Here is an 18,184-nt window from a genome sequence, read left to right as displayed (position 1 = left end):
GGCACCCCAGAGGAGAACTTTACGGAGACTTGCAACACACCAACAAGTTGGAAGGGGATTAAAAACAACCTTCAACACTCACCAACCCCAGAGCTGAGGGAAACATTCTGACCTGCACAGGCAGACTGGAGGCTGGATGGGGAACTGGCTGAGGAGGACATCTGGAAGTGAAGGCTAAGTACCAGCTGGCATTTTTGTGCCCCCCTAGATTCTAATTTTTTTTTTTGCCTTTTTAGATAATAAGCATCAAATTCTGTGTCTCTGTATACCAGTTTTTCTAGCAATTTGTTGGAGGGTGAATGTATTTGAGGTTAAAGACGACAAAGAAAAGGTAACTCCTAGGGAAGGAAGGAGGATAAAGAAAAGAATATTGGAGGCTAAGATTATTTTTAATGACTTCAGATAGTGAGTGGTACGTGTATGCGCAAGTGTGAATTTGAGAAGATTTGGCTCCTGCCCACGTGTCCCCCTTCTAGTATCAACGTGGGGAGGAGTTATTGAAGAAGGGGAAAAAAAAAGTAAGAGAAAGAAACCTGAGCTCTCTGGAAGAAATTCAAAGGAACCCAGAGAAATGGACTTCATTCTTCAAGGACTGAACTAGAGCAAGGAGAGAAAGAGGTCAAGGGAGAGGTTGAGGGATATACATAGGGGAGGTGAGGGACGGCAGCTCCGCGGTCACAGCACCCAGGGCAGGTGGCCAGGAGAGGTGCTCTTTGGGGACTGCTTGAAAAAGTTTGGTCCCTGAACAAAACAGTTTGCCAGGGGACAGCGAATCCACAGCCTGCTGTCTCTTCCTCTTATCCCCATCACCCCGGTGTGGTACCCAGAAGCTGACTTCTGGTTCTGCGTAAAGAGCCGGGGGGAGGTATGATGTGCTTCAAGATTCTGAGGGTAAGCCTGGTAGTTCTGGCTGGGTGGGCGCTCAGTACTGTCAGCTCGGAGCTGGGCTGGACGCGCAAGAGATCCTTGGCCCAAAGAGAACACCTGAACCAGGTGTTGCTGGAAGAAGAGCACTGTTGGCTGGGGGCCAAGGTTCGAAGACCCAGAGCTGCTCCTCAGCATCACCTCTTTGGGGTCTATCCCAGCCAGCCTGGGGACTACCTGAGGCCCTACCCTGCAGGAGATCAGGGAAGGCACCATGCAGGACGCAGTAAGCCGGATGCCAAGGGAATGGCTGTGAGCTCTGTCCCCCCAGACCCAACTGCAAGTGCAAGAGTGAAGAGTGAGGCTGAGCGGCCAGCCGCTCCTTGGGGAGGGGACAGTCCTATTGGGCAGTTGGAGCTACTGGGAGATGATGACACTTATCTTGGCGATGGAGGATCCAAGGAGCCTCTAGGTGAGGCTGGGACGCCAGAAGGCACAGCCTCAGCTGCCACCGTGATCACCACCTCCCCAGGCCCAAAGGAATCCGGACCAGAGACCCAAAGGAAGGGCCGGAGCAAGACCAGGCATCGGCGCCAGGTGGTGAAGGGACAGGCAGGAGGCCTGTGGGGAGACCCCAAGTTTGCACCCCAGCACTTCCAGCCTTGGCCTAAGCATCCCCTCACGCCTAGGGTCCAAACCAGCCCAGCAGAGGGTGGCATCTGGAATGGTGGAGGGGACCCCGCCTGGGAAGCAGAGACCGTGAGCCCCCAAGGAGGACTGCCTGTCTTGTACTTCTCTGGGAGGCGGGAGCCGCTGCTGCTGCGTCCAGAAGTGCTGGCTGACATTCCCCGGGAGGCGTTCACAGTGGAAGCCTGGGTGAAACCGGAGGGAGGACAGAACAGCCCAGCCATCATCGCAGGTAATCACCCACTCCTGGGCTTTCCGTAGTCTGTAGGGCAGGGTTGGTTTCTGGTTTTGGTGAGGTTAGACATTGGGGGCAAGGAGGGGAAAGGGGCAGAGCAGAAGAGCCAGGGAGGGCTGGCTGGGCAGATGGGGGAAGGGCCTCTATTCATCTGCGCAGCAGAATCCCAGACATCATCTGCATTAGTGACTGTCTAACCACAAGAGCATTTGTCCCTTGTATTGATCTCATGTGCCTCTATACATTGTGCTGGCACTCAGGAGACCTCCAGCTCACTCTCTCATCCCTCTTTAAAGGGGAAGATCTCTGGTTCTTTGTCAGTGGGGAAGAGGCGTCACACTCCATTTCTCATAGTCCAGTGTGAGAAACCCAGGCAACTTGGAAACTACATGAAAGTGTACAGACCTGGGCAGTGAGTCATGCCTGGGCTGGACTAGGTAGTGAGGAAGCAAGGCTGCCGGGTACATAGCCAGTGGGTCCTGGTTGATTTCCTTTTCTTCGAGTAGCCGTGGAATGTAGCAGAAAGTTACTACCTTGACCAGGTCCTGGAGTCCCCTTTGTTTTGTCCTAAAAATCATGTGTCCAGCCTGGGATTAGCAAGGTCTACTGGAAAAGGTGGGCACTCACGAGCCAGGACCCTGGTTTCTAACCTGGGCTGTTGTAAAAGGGACCAGAAATGCCCCTTGTATAATTCTATGGTCTTAATCATAAACAATGTTTGGGAACACTCTCCACATTCATTTTACAGTATACCCAGATCTTGGCTTTCATAGAAAGTCACCCAGAAGGACAAAGAAAAGAGTGTGATTAGGAATAACTGTCTCCCTTGCCTTAATGGGGGTGGGGGGCAGTTGGGGGCGATTGGTTTCAAGCGCTGAGTGGGTAAGGGATTAGAAGTGATACTTGATCATTCCGTGTCTCTTTATCCCTTCAGAGCCCCCACCCCACGACAGAACGTCACATAAAGCTAGGTACATAGTAGAACCATTTTCATCTTATTAATCTGGATTGTGCACAACACCCTTTGATGCTTGCCAGTCCCATGACATGGATGGGGAAACCAAAGTCGTGAGAGGTGTGCCTGGGGCAGATGGGGAGCGGAACTCCAGAACCCCTGAAGGGCTTGACAGCTCCCCATATTAAAGACTTCTCAGGCTGCTGGGTGCCTGCAAATAAGTTTTAGAGCAGAGATAGAAATCTGGAAGGAGGGAGCCCCTTGCGATGGTGTGTTGCTGGAACATCCCTTCCGGACACGCTGTCTTCCCCCCTCTTTGGCTGTAATTTCTCTTTTGGAAGCTGGGATTCCCAGACACTGAGCACTCTAGACTCTTGTGGTTTTGCTTGATTTTATTTTGGGGTGGGAAAGGGGGTGAAGGGAGAGAATAGGGAAGGGGCTGGGCTGGATGATAGGTTGGGGCAGAGAAAGAGTAGAAGGAAATCCTTATCCTGAGGCCAAATGGAAGAAATAATGAGATGATTATCTGATCGGAGTTGGCAGCTTCACAGTTTTTCCCAGATGACATCTTCTTGCTGCTTAATCTCGCTTCCTAGTACCCATCTGCCAGGGAAACTGTGTGCTTGCTGTCTAGACCACGACTCCACTTACCCCTCCTCTGGCAGTAGCAGCACAGGGACCTGGGATCAGTTCCTTGGCTCTGAAGAATCACAGAAAGATCCAACAGGCATATAGGAGGGAGGCTGTAAGAAACCAGTGGTCTCAGTTGTTAAAATTCAGACCTGAGGGAACAGTTTCTGGACAGTGGGCACCTGACCCCTGTTCCCGAACCTTCTGCATCCTTCTGTTCTCATTCTCTGAAGAGAGGAGAACAGGGTCAGGATTTGGTTCCAGTTATAGGGCTTCCTAAGTGGCTCAGTGGGTAAAAGAATCTGCCTGCAATGCTGGAGACTCAGGAGACACGTGTTCAATCCTTGGGTTGGGAAGATCCCTTGGAGGAGGGCATGGCAACCCACTCCAGTATTCTTGCCTGGAGAATCCCATGAACCGAGAAACCTGGCAGGCTATAGTCCACAGGGTCATAAAGAATCAGACAAGACTGAAGCGACTGAGCACGCATGCACATAGCTTTCCTTAATGTACCACCCCTCCCCCGCCAGCCCATCCATCTTCCTCCCATGCCCACCTCCACTGCCGCCCCCCGCCCCCCACCTTGCCACAGTGCATACTCAACTCCTTCTCCAAGGTGCCCATCTGAGCCCTTGCCACCTCCCTAAGCATGTAAAATTAGGCAGGAAATCTTTCACAGACAGTCTAGCCTCTGAGGGTTCTTTCTGCTCAAATCAAAGCACTCCCGGAGCTGTGCTGGCACGTCCCCTGTTGGTCCACGATGGAGGGCAGAGAACACTCCGGTCTGTCCTCCCACCCTGTGTCTTTGTTCAGATTTGTGCACCTCAGAAAAGATTCAGAAAAGATTTAGGGTAAAAGTCTGGGAGAGATGGGGGCTGAGAATCCAGCCTTCGTTCTTCAGGATTCTAGCAACTGGGTTCCCAGGACATAGGCATCCTTGTCGACTCTCTGCATATGCTTTTCCTGGGGCCCCTGGGCTGAGAACCATGGAGGGCCAAGGGTAGTCACCCCCTGGAATAAAGGTCTCCGACTAGCTCATCCACTCATTCCTACCAGCAGATCAGCCCATCTTCCCTCTCTGACCCTAGCCCTGGTCCTTTTAGCCGGTACCTGCCTGTTCTTGCGGAGAAGGCAATGGCAAGCCACTCCAGTACTATTGCCTAGAAAATCCCATGGATGGAGGAGCCTGGTAGGCTGCAGTCCGTGGGGTCGCTAAGGGTCGGACACGACTGAGCGACTTCACTTTCACTTTTCACTTTCCACTTTCACACATTGGAGAAGGAAATGGCAACCCACTCCAGTGTTCTTGCCTGGAGAATCCCAGGGACGGGGGAGCCTGGTGGGCTTCTGTCTATGGGGTCACACAGAGTCGGACACGACTGAAGTGACTTAGCAGCAGCAGCAGCAGCCTGTTCTTGGGACGGTTGGCCTTCAGCTGTTGCAGAATGACCACAGCTGAACTGTGCTCCTCACAGGCAAATACAATTTAACCACGGGAGTTCTGCTGCCCCACTGAGGATAACCCAAGAAGCTACAACACTTGGCTCACACACTCTTTTCTAACAGCTCTCAAACCTCAGGTTCTGCCTACTTAACCTAGGCCCAGTTTTCTCCATTCTCCATCTACCAAACTCGGGGTATTTTCTCCTCGACAGCTATTGATTCAGTTGCGCTAGCCGTGGTAGAGGAACCATCCCCCACCCGTACCCCCCCAACACCCCCCCCAAAAGGAGGCCTCGGGGAATACTTCCTACACAGAACACTAGGTGGCAGTGTTGCTTCGTGCAGAGGAAGGCAGGCGGCGCCTTGGAAGCCAGCAGTGGGGAATGCAGTCTGGTTTCTTGGAGGACTGTCCCTTCCCGGGCCTCTGGGAGGTATTTGATCATCCCCTCCCAGAGCGTTGTTGGTAGGCATCTCTGAGGGTCGGCTGCATACAAGTCTCTTTGCAGGGCCCGTGTGAAAGGGCTCAAGTGGCACTCTTTGGGTTGCGACTACCCAGCACTTGCAGCAACTGTAAAGAAAACAAAATGGACTCGAGTTACCCCCCCACCCCCACCCCTAACTCCCACATGCTTCCAAAATAGGAAGTTTTTGGATTCTGGGTTGATTGCTGGAATACTTTCATTTAGGGCTGAGAGGACAATGTGGGCCTCACAGGCCGTAGGTGTTTAGCTTCTCTCTGGCCCCTGGAGGGGGAGCGATGATGCTGGCCCCCCCCCCGCAGCTTAGATCTTCTGAAGTTGCCAGTCTCCTGTAGCTCTGACACCCAGCAAGTGGGAAAAGACTGTGTGTGGCTGCTCAATGTCAGGGCCTCCATAAAGGTCACGGCTCAGGGGCCTGGCAATTCAGGGATTTGTGGCCACCAGGGAGTAGCCTGGGGTCAGGAGCCTATTTGGACGGGCTGTTGGAATTCAGCTGTGGACATAAGTCAAACGCCGTCCCATCCTGGCGTGAAATCTTTAAGCTCCAGCACCCAACCCTGAAACCATCCTGTTTCCCTCCTTCTCAACTTCTTTCCTCTCCTTCCACCCCAACACACACAGAAGAGGAACTTATAATAGGTTCCTCCTCACCCGTAATTGATTTCAAATGTTCCCTGAAGTTGCCCAGCTGACTAACCACCTGCAACTCCAAGTGGCCGGAACTGAGTCAGTCAGTCCATGGCAAGTTTGGAGCCGAAGCCCACGCTTCTTCATTCAACAAATATTTATTGAGTGCCTTGCCATGCAAAGCAGGGCAAGGCTCTGTGGGGGAATACAAAGATGTCTAAGAAACTGTCCCTGACTTGAAGATGAGTTTTCCTTCTCCGAGGATCCAGGTTTCAGAGGAGATCCCAGAGCAGAATTTGGGAGTCAGACCTGGAATCAGATTCCATCTGACGTTTATCAGCGCTGTGACCCGTGGCAATCCACTCAACTTTTCTGAGCTTTGATTTCCTCACATGGATAAATAAGAAAATGTCTCAAAGAGTTGTTACAGTGTTTAAAGAAGTCATGTATGTAAAGTGCCCAACACAGACTTGACTGTAAAATTCCTTTGTGAAGTGGTATTAACAGTAGGAGGTGATCATTGCTAAGAGCAGTGTATTAGCCTACTCATCTTTGAGCTAACCTGCCAACCGGTAATCTTTTCTTAGGTAGGATATTAATTTCTTAAGAATTTAGCTTGCTCATCTGTCCAGTAGGAATGGTGGTAAATAGGGTTTTGTTTTGTTTTTTTTTTGCAAGATGGTCTCAAGATGATTGAGAACACTGTTGAATCAGTGGCTTGAAAAGAGCATTTTTTTTTGATCATTTTTTTAAGCCTGGGCTATACTATTTAATACATTGGACAATGGTCCAAGGCTTTTTTGGGGTCATGCACCCTTTTGGGAATATGATGGAAGCTCTGCTTACTTTTTAGCAATATGCGCATGTCACATACTTCATGTAAGTTTCAAGGTCTCTGGATTTCCTGGTAGGAAGGTCAGCATTTGCTGACCTTGTTTAAGGCATATGGATAGCTTTTTTGTTTTGAATGACCCCAGAGAAATGAGATTTCACAGGACACTGTAACATCCCCTTCTCTCAGTAAGGGAGTAGCAGCCCCAGGGTGAGAAGTTTTGTTGATGTGGGATGTGGAGCTTCACAGAAGGCAGATTGACACACGGAAGTATCCACAGAGATGTAAAGAGAATTTAAAAGGAAGGCCATGTGTGCTGCCTCCCCCAGTATCCAGCAGGACTCAGTAACATGTGAAGTGCCACATCCATACCTTTCCCAGGGCTCCTGTGAAGATAAGGTTTCCATGACCCTCCTCCTCAGCTGCCTCTTTCTATACTGCAGTGGTGGTCAAGGTCAGAGTGTTTGCCCTCGTGGGACTCTGAGGAATTGCCCGTTTTATTCTCACTTAGTTCTGCTCCTTGATCTTGCCCCAGACATGCGGTGAAGTCATAGTAACTCTGCGTGAAGGAACTGTGGCTGTGAGGTCATTGGTCTCTGGAGGTGGGTATGCCCACTGTGATGGGAATGAGATCCGTGAGTCTGCTTGTGTGGGCAAGCCATGTGCCCTGATGGTTGTAAGTTAGCATCTGTGTACAGAAGAGTCTGTCCCATGGAGGTGTGGTCCTCCAGAAGAGAGGCATTGTCTGGTTTTAGAAGGAAAACAGATGGTCAGTCTGCCCCTTCCTTTCACAGCTCGCTGACCCTTGTCCATGGAATTGTCCGGTTTCCCTGTGTGGAAATGCTCTCCACTTCTCAGCTTCCACAGTCCTTGACCTGTGACTTCCTGGGGTACACATTGCTCCTGCTGCCGTAGTTCTATACAGGTCTTGTTTTTATTTCCTGAAAGTTCCCCAGGAGCCAAACGAGTGTCTGATCCACTTTCGTCATCCCTAAGCACCTCGCACAGTGTTAGACTGTCACCTGTGTTTGTGGAATGGATAAAGTGGAAAATTAGGTTGCTGATGCCCACTCCGAATCAGAAAAGAGTGAGAGAAACTTTCTGTAACTCGAGGCTCTTTGTGGGGAACCAGGGCAATGACTTTCAGATTCTGCTTTTGTTGCCTGCAGAGGTGTCTCAGTGGTTTTTGAGGGGAACTGTTGGACACGGGCCTTCCTGCCCACCATCAAGAGGGGCAACCCCTCTCTTATCTGTCTCATATGAAAAAAGAGTTTGTGCTGTGCTTAGCCACTCAGTCGTGTCTGACTCTGCGACCCTGCGTGGACCATAGCCTGCCAGGCTCCTCTGTCCATGGGGATTCTCCAGGCAAGAACACTGGAGTGGGTTGCCATGCCCTCCTCCAGGGGATCTTCCCAATCCAGGGATCGAAGCTAGGTCTCTCTCATTGCAGGCAGATTCTTTACCGTCTGAGCCACCAGGGAAGCCTGCCCCCCGCCCCCACCTCCCAAAGCGTTTAGTTGCTTCTAAAAAGTTTAAACTCTAGAGCAGAGGTTGGTGTACTCTGGCCCATGAGTCACATCTTGTCCAAGGCAAAAGTCTGTTTTTATAAAGAAAGTTTTATTAGAACCCAGCCACACCCAATTGGTTATGTGTTCTCTGTGGCTGCTCCTACTTTGAATGGCAGAGTTGAGTAGTTGCAACAGAGAAGGTATGGCCCACAGAGCCTAAAATATATACTGTGTGGCCCTTTGTAGAAAGTTTGCTAACTCCTGCCCTCGAGTATTGCTTCTCAAACTTAAATGTGCATAGAGATCCCCTGCAATTCTTCTCAAAATGATGTCACTGCTATGGGAATACACCTTGCAGCAGGTGCAACGAGAATGCCACGTACAGGACATTTCCTTTCTGAAGGACCAGAGGTGCTGCGCTCTGAATTCGTCACTGCGTGTGCTCTAAGGCCGCATGCCTTGGTGCAGCAGGGATAGAGGAAAACTGGTTTCTGAGAGATTCAGGACTCCTCTGACAGCTGACTCTGTATTGAGGATTCATGAGGGCCTTGCAGATCATGCTTTAGACTATACAGCAGTTTACAATGCTACCACCCAATCTTTCTCCTCTCTTTCCTTCCCTCGAGGTCAGACCTGCATCATGGACTGATGGCTCTCCTGGCCTTTTCGGGCTCCCTCCCTGTTTTCTCTACTCGTCATCTCTCCTAATAAAGTCCATGTATATTGAACTCCATCTTGACATCTGCTTCTTTAACTAATGCAATTAACTCACACAAGGTCTGGGGAAACATGAGATTCTGCATTTCTAACAGGCTCCTGGGTGCTGCTGCTATTAGTGTGTGGACCACGACTTAAGACTTAAGTGGACACATGAGTCTCAAGACGTGTTAGCAAAAAAGTGCCTTTTTCTTTAAGAATTTAGTAAATAATTTAAACTTTGCAGGTTGCACAGTCCCCATTGAAACTATTCTGTTCCTAGAATGTGCAAGCAGCTATAAACAATATGTAAATGAATGACCAGAGCTGTGTTTCAATAAAACTTTATTTACAAAGACAAGTGGCAGATTTGATTTTGGCTGTGGGCCATAGTTGGCCAGCCCCTGGTATCCAGGACTCTTCCTGCATGCTATGAGTCCTCCATAATCCTCTTTTGCTTTGCTTCCTAGTTCTATACTATCCAGGGTAATACCTACAGAGAGACTGACAGTATCAGTAGTAGGGAAACTTCTTTTATTCAAGTAAACACAAAACTTCCCAGAAATTTCCTGCAAAAAAATCCTGATGGTTTCTTGGTATAAACATTCCAAATGGAGTTTATATTTATTTACAGCTGACCCTTGAACAACGTGAGTTTGAGCTGTTGAATCTGAGGATGTGGACCCAGATATGGAGGAGATGGGAATACAGAGGGCTGACTATAAGTTGCACATGGATTTTTGAATGCATGGAGTGTTGGTGACCCTAACCCTTGCATTGTGCAAGGTCAACTATATTTTCTTTTTTTTTCTTTTAATGGAGTTTTGAGATAAAACTTTTATACCATAAATTTCACCTGTTCAAACTCTACAATTTATGTTTTTTAGAATATTTACAGAGTTGTGCAACTGTCACTACGATTTAATTTTAGAACATTTTCATTCTACCCAAAAGAAACACCTTACTCATTAGTAGTCACTCCCCATTTCCTTCCTCTTCCTCCCAAATACATAAATGGAGACAACCACTATTTTCTGTCTCTGTAGATTTGGCTACTCTGGTCATTCCATGTAATACAGTAAGTCCCCTACATATGAACCTTTAACTTGAGAACTTTCAAAGATGCGAACTTGTGTTTGTATGTCTAATCACGTAAGTTAGTTCACATGCCTGGCATATTTTTCAAGGTATTGTACTGTGAGATTAAATATGTTCTATTTTTTGTGTGTTTGTTTTTTATGTATTATTTGTTTGAAAAGTATTACAAATCTATACAGTACAGTACTATACAGCTGATTGTATTAGGTACATAGGTTAACTTGTTAGACTTATATGAACAAATTGAATTTGTGAACTCTCAGAAGGGAACTCGTTCTTATGTAGCGGGCTTAACTCTGTGTGGTCTTTTGAATCTGGTTTCTTTCACTTGAGGTTTGCTTTGTTTCAGTATGTATCAGAGCTTCATTCCTTTTTATTGCTGAATACTATTCCTTATATATGTCCTATTTTGTTTATTCATTCTGCAGTTGATGGACATTTTAGCGGCTTCCACTTTTGGGCTATTACAAATAGCACTGCTATGAACATTGCACAAGCAGACTTATATTTTTATTTCTGCTGGGTAGGCACCTAAGAGTGGAATTGTATATGGTAACTCTGTGTTAAACATTTTGAAGCACTGACAGACTGTTTTCCAAAGTGGCTATACCATTTTGCACTCCTAAGCAATGCATGAGAGTTTGGTTTTTTATTTTTGACCCACTGAAATGAAAAGGGCTTCTGTGGGCTCATTGAAGGCTAGGACTTGGCCACTGCTTACATCTGGGAGCACTTGGGTAGTCTTTGAGGAATGTGCTGATGTTTTCTACAATGGATAAACACACGGACCTCTGCACTGAGACCTCTGCAATCACAAGAAGGTCTTACTGGTTGAGAAGGAAGTTATCATCAAGCTCCTTCTTTCAGCCACTTAAGGGCATCCTAAGATGGCCCTTTCTTCCCTGAACCTAAGTCTGCATTGCGGGAGTTTTCCATTAGCCTGAACTGCATTCCTTTCTATGGCTTTCCACCCGCATAAGCCCAGAATGACATGCTCCTGGGGAACACTCAGGCCCTCGAAAGTCACAGCGCCTCAGATTCTGATGCAGCGGCACCTTCAGGAAGCAAAGAACAGCAACAGAGGCGAGGAGGGAAAAGAAAGGCCATAGAGCTCTGCTAACACGACCTGAACTTTTCCCTGGATTCCAGGCTGGATGCTGAGGCATCGCCATCTCCCTGTGGCCACTCTGTTCAGGGCCTGCGTCTGACTCCCAAGGGATTGGGATGCTGAAGTCATCCAGGTGTCGGGGGCACAGGTCAGGAAAGGAGACTCCCTTCCGTGTGGTAGCGCAGAGGGGCTTCCTCTGAGCATGCCTGTGTGGTCGTCCGCATCACATTGCAGCTGTGCTGCCTGGCACTGCCCCCTGCCCTTCCTGTCTTCACCCCCTTCTTCAGTACTGCCTCCCTTCGTGGCATCCACAATCTCAGGGTGACAGTGTAGTCAGAAGGAGCCTTGGTCAATCCTCGTGCCACCATCTGCTTCTCTCTTCTCATCGTCTGTTGAGTGTATATTCTCTCCATCCTCAGAGATGAGATGGAAATCCACAGGCACTAGCAGTGTAGTTCTTGGGTGGAGCACAGGTTGTCAGGTGGAAATATTCGGGAGTGACAGGGGTGCAGCTGGAAAGTAGGCATCACCTTTGGCAGCCCAAGTAAACTCGCCAGTTTGCCCTTCACTGGCAGCGCTTTGCCCTTCCTCACCTCCTGCTCCCTCCTCCGTGCTCTGCTTTATTGTTCCCCTGGGGCTGCCCATCTGAGTCATTTGGGATGTGTGTGCCAGGTGGCTTGGCTTCTTCTTGTTCCCTCCTAGCCCATGCCTTGAGAAGGCAAAATAAATAGGAGTGGAAGGCGGCACGTTAGTTTGGATTCTGAGCCTGTATACCCTGACTGTCCCTTAGCTTCGGTTCCTGCTGCCATAAACAAGTGCATCAATTCCATGATTCTGTGTTCTGAGGGTTAGTTACTCTGGGTGCTCATCAGATTCCTTCCTGCTCACATCATACACCCCATGACCCTGGCACCTTCTAGAAAACACATCTCTATGTTAAGTTTGTGTCCCAAAAATAACATCCCCTCCTTCTCATGTTCATTACCTGCCTTAAAATAATCCCATGCTTTGAATTTTTTTAAAAAAGAGAGCATCCAGGAAATAAAGCCCAGTGGGCAAACAAAAACATCCCAATTCTCTTTATGAGTCAGAAGTGAGTCGTGGAGAAAAGTGGTCCTGCCCAAATATACAATACAGTCATTGGAACCCAACGTTTCAGAGCATTTTGAAGTTGAAGCATTGCCATGGCAATGCTTGGGATATCAAGACCAGTAATCGTGGCTCATTTCTGGATTAGAAGTCCAGTGGCTGACCAGAGGGGAAGTTACAGAGCTTAAAAGTTAATCAATCAGTTAGTGAGTCATCATTCAAGCAGTGACTCAGCATTTGCTGACTTTCATACAACTTGTTGCAGTGCATTTTGGACAGGTTAGAAAAGAAATATACTTAATTTTGGTTCTATTTATTATTTTATCCATTCATCCAACATTTATTGAGTTCCTCTTAGGTAAAGTATTAGGCATTTAGTCATGTGTTGGGGGATTCAAGAGAGCAAAGCAGAGGCCATACCTGGAAGGTTTTCTCTGTCTGGTGGGAGCTGACCTGCAATTAGACCATTGCAGCTCGGCCTCTGGGAGATCCCAGTCCTATCTCGATGAGACCGAGAATTGTAGAAAAGGAGAGCCAGTAACTGGCGAGACTGAAGGAGGCCTGAAGGCAGCAGAATTGGGGAAAAGAGAAAAGGATGGATTTACCAAAGTGTCAGATGGTACAGAGTCACCCAATATGACATTAGGCCTGAACTAGGCTCATTGGATGCAGCTGTTAGAAAATCATCAGGGACTTTAGAGAGAGCAGTTTCACTCTGGAGTTGGGGGTTCGGAGGGGACTCCATGTTACAGCAGGTGGAGTTGTGAGTGAGATGTGAGACTGTGAAGACCCAGAACAGGGTCCAGCACAGTCTGCTCAGAAACTGGCCATGAGGGGAAGGGACAGAAGTCAGAAGCAGAAACCGGGGGGTAGAGGGAATTTTTTAAGGTAAGAGAGAGCCAACGTCCTGTAATAAAGCACTAGTCATATAAAACAGAAGACAGCATAACATACAGGGAGGTGATACAAGAGGGATACCAGAAATGGAGAGCGTGCCCATGCAAGCTCCATTGTTTCAAGAAATTATGGAAAAGATTTTTATTGGACAAATACTTATGTAGTATTTACTCAACAGCACATGTAACTGTGGTCACTTTGAAAATGTTAACTCATGAACTCCTCAGAACAACTCAAGGAAGTGGATGGAGAAGCTGCAGCTCAGAGAGGAATAGGATGTTGCCCAATGACACAGAGATGCTCATGCAGCATTGAGATTTGAACCTGAGCGCTCTGCCCCTAGGATGAAAGTGGAGGTGAAAGGCTTAGTTGCTCAGTCATGTCCAACTCTTTGCAACCTCTTGGACTGTAGATCACCAGGTTCCTCTGCCCATGAGATTCTCCAGGCAAAAATAGTGGAGTGGGTTGCCATGCCCTTCTCCAAGGGATCTTCCTGCCCCAGGGATCAGACCCAGGTCTCCCAAATTGCAGGCTGATTCTTTACCGTCTGAGCTACCAGGGAAGCCCAAGAAACTACTCCCCAAACCCACGCTCACCAAACCTACTTCAAGTCACTCCCTGGGACTTTAGTTAATATGACAGCTTTCCTAGAAAACCTTCTTTGGCCTCACTGATATAGATTTGTTCTCCAATGAATTCTACTGATATCCTGTTGTTGTTATTGTAGTTTAGTTGCTAAGTCGTGTCTGACTCTTTTGCGACCCCATGGACCCTGTCAGGTTCCTCTGTCTGTAGGATTCTTCAGGCCAGCATCCTGGAGTGGGTTGTCATCTCCTTCTCCAGGCGATCTTCCTGATCCAGGGATTGAACACATGTCTCCTCTGTTGCAGGTGGATTCTTTACTATTAAGTCACCTGGGAAGCCCCTGATATCCTGTACTAAGCCTTATCAAAACACTGAGGTCAACTTACTGTAATTTCCATCTTATGTTTTAATCATTAAACTGATACTCTTTGAGTTCCTACTATATGCCAGGCACTGTGCTGCGGACAGACATGGCCCTACTGCCATATTTCTTTTTTAGGCTAGCTCTGCCCCTGGGCTACTGGAGGTCAGGGCTGTGCTTTGTTCATTGCACCTAGTGCAGCGATAGCAAATGAAACTCATCCAATAAACATTTGATACGAGGATGAAAGAATGAGTGAACAAACAGAGGGCAGAATTAGTCTTACAAACTGAATTTTTATACTTGGAAGTAGGCACAGGTAACCTTTACATCCTATTGATTTGGAAAGTGACTAATGTGTCTGAAATTCACTCAAAAATAACTAGAGGGGATGGTTACCCTTATCTTCCACCTCAAATTCCTTTTCCTCAGCCCCCTTCAATACATCTTTATTTGATAAATATTGACTGGAAACTAGTCTCTTAGAAGAATTGGATATAGTTAAAACTTGATTTAACTATGATCATTTTTGAGCTTTCAGATATTATCTGTTCTATTTATTTGCTTCTTCTGGTTTGTGTGCATTATCTCTTTTATGCTCACATAATTCCTTGTGGAAGAGGGAGAAGGCAGTGTTTGTAGGAAAAAATCTTGCCAATCCAGAAGAAAAGGTCCACAGTGGTCCAGAAACTTTCCTTAGTTTCCAAGTCTTTCCTGTCTTTGCTTCTGTGGTCTTATCAAAACCTGGAGTTATTACAAAGTTTGGGGTCGAGGAGGGAAGGTGAAATTCTTTTAACATAAGATGCTTACAGGTCTGAACACAACTGATCTTGTCTGATAAAACACTTAGAGGAAGTACATAGCTCAAGTAGCTTTTAATCCATTAACTCACCTACTAATTTATTTATTCAACAGAATTCTACTGAGCACAGATTGTATGACAGGACTATCTGCTCTTAAGGAGTTTATAATACAGTTGAAGCCATAAGCCCTATTAAAATGATAATATTAACTATGAGCAACTTCCCTGGTGGTCCAGGAGCTAAGGCACCTTGCTGTCAATTCAGGGAGCCTGGGTTTGATCCCTGGTAAGGAAATGGCAACCCACTCCAGTGTTCTTGCCTGGAGAATCCCAGGGACGGGGGACCCTGGTGGGCTTCTGTCTATGGGGTCACACAGAGTCGGACACGACTGAAGTGATGCAGCAGCAGCAAGGGATCTAGATCCTACATGCCACAACTGCAGGCACAATAAAGATCAAAGATCCTGCATGACCCAGCTAAGACCTAGCACAGTGCAAGTAAATAAATAAATAATAAAATAGTATTTAACAAAGCAATGGATAATAATATTGAGTGCTTATTGTGTGTTAAGCACTGTTTTCATTATTTTATATGTGTGAATTAATTTAATCCTCCCTCAAACCCTGTAAATTAGGTATCACTATCATCTCCATTTCATGGATGAGGAAAATGGGAGAGGATTGCTCAAGGCTGTAGAGTTATTAAGTTTGGTTGGTCTGGTGGGTCTCACTCCACAGTCTGTTCTATTAACTTCAGTTGAGTTCAGTTACTCGGTCACATCCAACTCTTTGAGAACCTATGGACTGCAGCGTGCCAGGCCTCCCTGTCCATCACCAACTCCCGGAGCTTGCTCAAACTCATTCCATCGAGTCAGTGATGCCATCCAACCATCTCATCCTCTGTCATCCCCTTCTCCTCCTGCCTTCAATCTTTCCCAGTGTCAGGATCTTATCCAGTGAGTCAGCCTTTGCAACAGGTAGCCAAAGTTTGGAGTTTCAGCTTCAGCATCAGTCCTTCCAATGAATATTCAGGACTGATTTCCTTTAGGATGGACTGGTTGGATCTCCTTGCAGTCCAAGGGACTCTCAAGTCTTCTCCAACACCACAGTTCAAAAGCATCAATTCTTCGGTGCTCAGCTTTCTTTATCGTCCAACTCTCACATCCATACACAACTACTGGACAAACTATAGGTTTGACTAGATGGACCTTTGGCAGTAAAGTAATGTCTCTGCTTTTTAATATGCTGTCTAGGTTGGTCATAGCTTTTCTTCCAAAGAGCAAGCGTCTTTTAATTTCATGGCTGCAGTCACCATCTGCAGTGATTTTGGAACCCAAGAATATAAAATCTGTCACTGTTTCCACTTTTTCCCCATCTATTTGCCATGAAACAATGGGACCGGATGTCATGATTTTCATTTTCTTGAATGTTGAGTTTTAAGTCAGCTTTTTCACTCTCCTCTTTCATCAAGAGGCTCTTCAGTCCCTCTTCATTTTCTGCCATAAGGACAGTGTCCTCTGCATATCTGAGATTATTTATATTTCTCCCAGCAATCTTGATTTCAGCTTGTGCTTCATCCAGCCCAGCATTTTGTATGATGTACTCTGCATATAAGTTAAATAAGCAGGGTGGCAATATACAGCCTTGACGTTCAGTTCAGTCACTCAGTTTTGTCCGACTCTTTGCGAACCCATGGACTGCAGCACGCCAGGCCTCCCTGTCCATCGCCAACTCCTGGAGTTTACCCAAACTCATGTCCATTGAGATGGTGATGCCATCCAACCATCTCATCCTCTGTCATCCCCTTCTTCCCCTAACTTTACTGTTTCCCAGCATAAGGGTGTTTTCAAATGAGTCAGTTCTTCACATCAGGTGGCCCAATTTTGTAACAGTCCATTGTTCCATGTCTGATTCTAACTGCTGCTTCTTGACCTGAATACAGGTTTCTCAGGAGGCAGGTAAGGTGATCTGGTATTCCCATCTCTTGAAGAATTTTCCACAGTTTGTTGTGATTTACACAGTCAAAGACTTAAGCGTAGTTAATGAAGCAGAAGTAGTTGATTTTCTGGAGCTCTCTAGCTTTTTCTATGATCCAATGATATTGGCAATTCGAGCTCTGGTTCCTCTGCCTTTTCTAAATCCAACTTGAACATTTGGAATTTCATGGTTCACGTACTATTGAAGGCTAGCTTGGAGAATTTTGAGCATTACTTTGCTAGCATGTGAGATGAGTGCAATTGTGTGGTAGTTTGAACATTCTTTGGCATTGCCTTTCTTTGGGATTGGAATGAAAACTGACCTTTTTCAGTCAGTTTAAGCACCTTTTTCAGTCACCTTTCAGCAGTGGCCACTGCTGAGTTTTTCAAATTTGCTGGCATATTGTGTGCAGCACTTTGACAGCATCATCTTTTAAGATTTTAAATAGCTCAGGTGGAATTCCATCACCTCCACTAACTTTGTTTGTAGTGATGCTTCCTAAGGCCCACTTGACTTCCCACTCCAGGATGTCTGGCTCTAGGTGAGTGATTACACCATTGTGTTATCTGGGTCATGAAGATCTTTTTTGTATAGTTCTTTTGTGTATTCTTGCCACTTCTTCTTAGTATCTTCTGCTTCTGTTAGGTCCCTACCATTTCTGTCCTTTATTGTGCCCATCTTTACATGAAATGTTCCCTGGGGTCTCTAATTTTCTTGAAGATATCTCTAGTCTTTCCCATTCTATTGTTTTCCTCTATTTCTTTGCGTTGATCACTTAGCATGTCTTTCTTATCTCTCCTTGCTATTCTTTGGAACTCTGCATTCAGATGCTTATATCTTTCCTTTTCTCCTTTGCCTTTTGTGACTCTTCTTTCCTCAGCTATTTTTAAGGCCTCCTCAGACAACCATTTTGCCTTTTTGCATTTCTTTTTCTTGGGGATGATTTTGATCACTACCTCCTGTACAATGTCATGAACCTCCATCCATAGTTCTTCAGGCACTCTATCAAATCTAATCCCTTGAACCTATTTTTCACCTTCACTGTATAATTGTAAGGGATTTGATTTAGGTCATACCTGAATGGTCTAGCAGTTTTCCCTACTTTATTTAATCTAAATCTGAATTTGGCAATAAGGAGTTGATGATCTGAGCCAGAGTCAACTCCCAGTCTTGTTTTTCCTGACTGTATAGAGCTTCTCCATCTTCAAATGCAAAGACTGTAATCTATCTGGTTTCAGTATTGACCATCTGGTGATGTCCATGTGTAGAGCCATCTCTTGTGTTTTTGGAATAGAGTGTTTGCTATGACTA

At 46.6% G+C, this 18,184-nt stretch overlaps 1 protein-coding gene across 1 annotated transcript in view; it reads left to right on the top strand.

Annotated features, from left to right (window-relative positions):
• Nucleotides 1–745: 745 nt before the first annotated feature.
• Nucleotides 746–18,184, top strand: part of PAPPA2 (pappalysin 2) — a 323,227-nt gene continuing 305,788 nt past the window's right edge. Inside the window, exon 1 of the mRNA XM_055419199.2 lies at nucleotides 746–1,783. Within this exon, the coding sequence (XP_055275174.2) occupies nucleotides 868–1,783 (916 nt within the window). The 5' untranslated portion in view covers nucleotides 746–867. The remainder of the gene's footprint in view (nucleotides 1,784–18,184) is intronic.

Source organism: Moschus berezovskii, chromosome 17 (assembly GCF_049115385.1).
Source record: "Moschus berezovskii isolate FMDL1 chromosome 17, NW_MosBer_1.0, whole genome shotgun sequence".
Taxonomy (NCBI): Eukaryota; Metazoa; Chordata; class Mammalia; order Artiodactyla; family Moschidae; genus Moschus; species Moschus berezovskii.
This window is presented reverse-complemented; position numbering and strand designations above follow the sequence as displayed.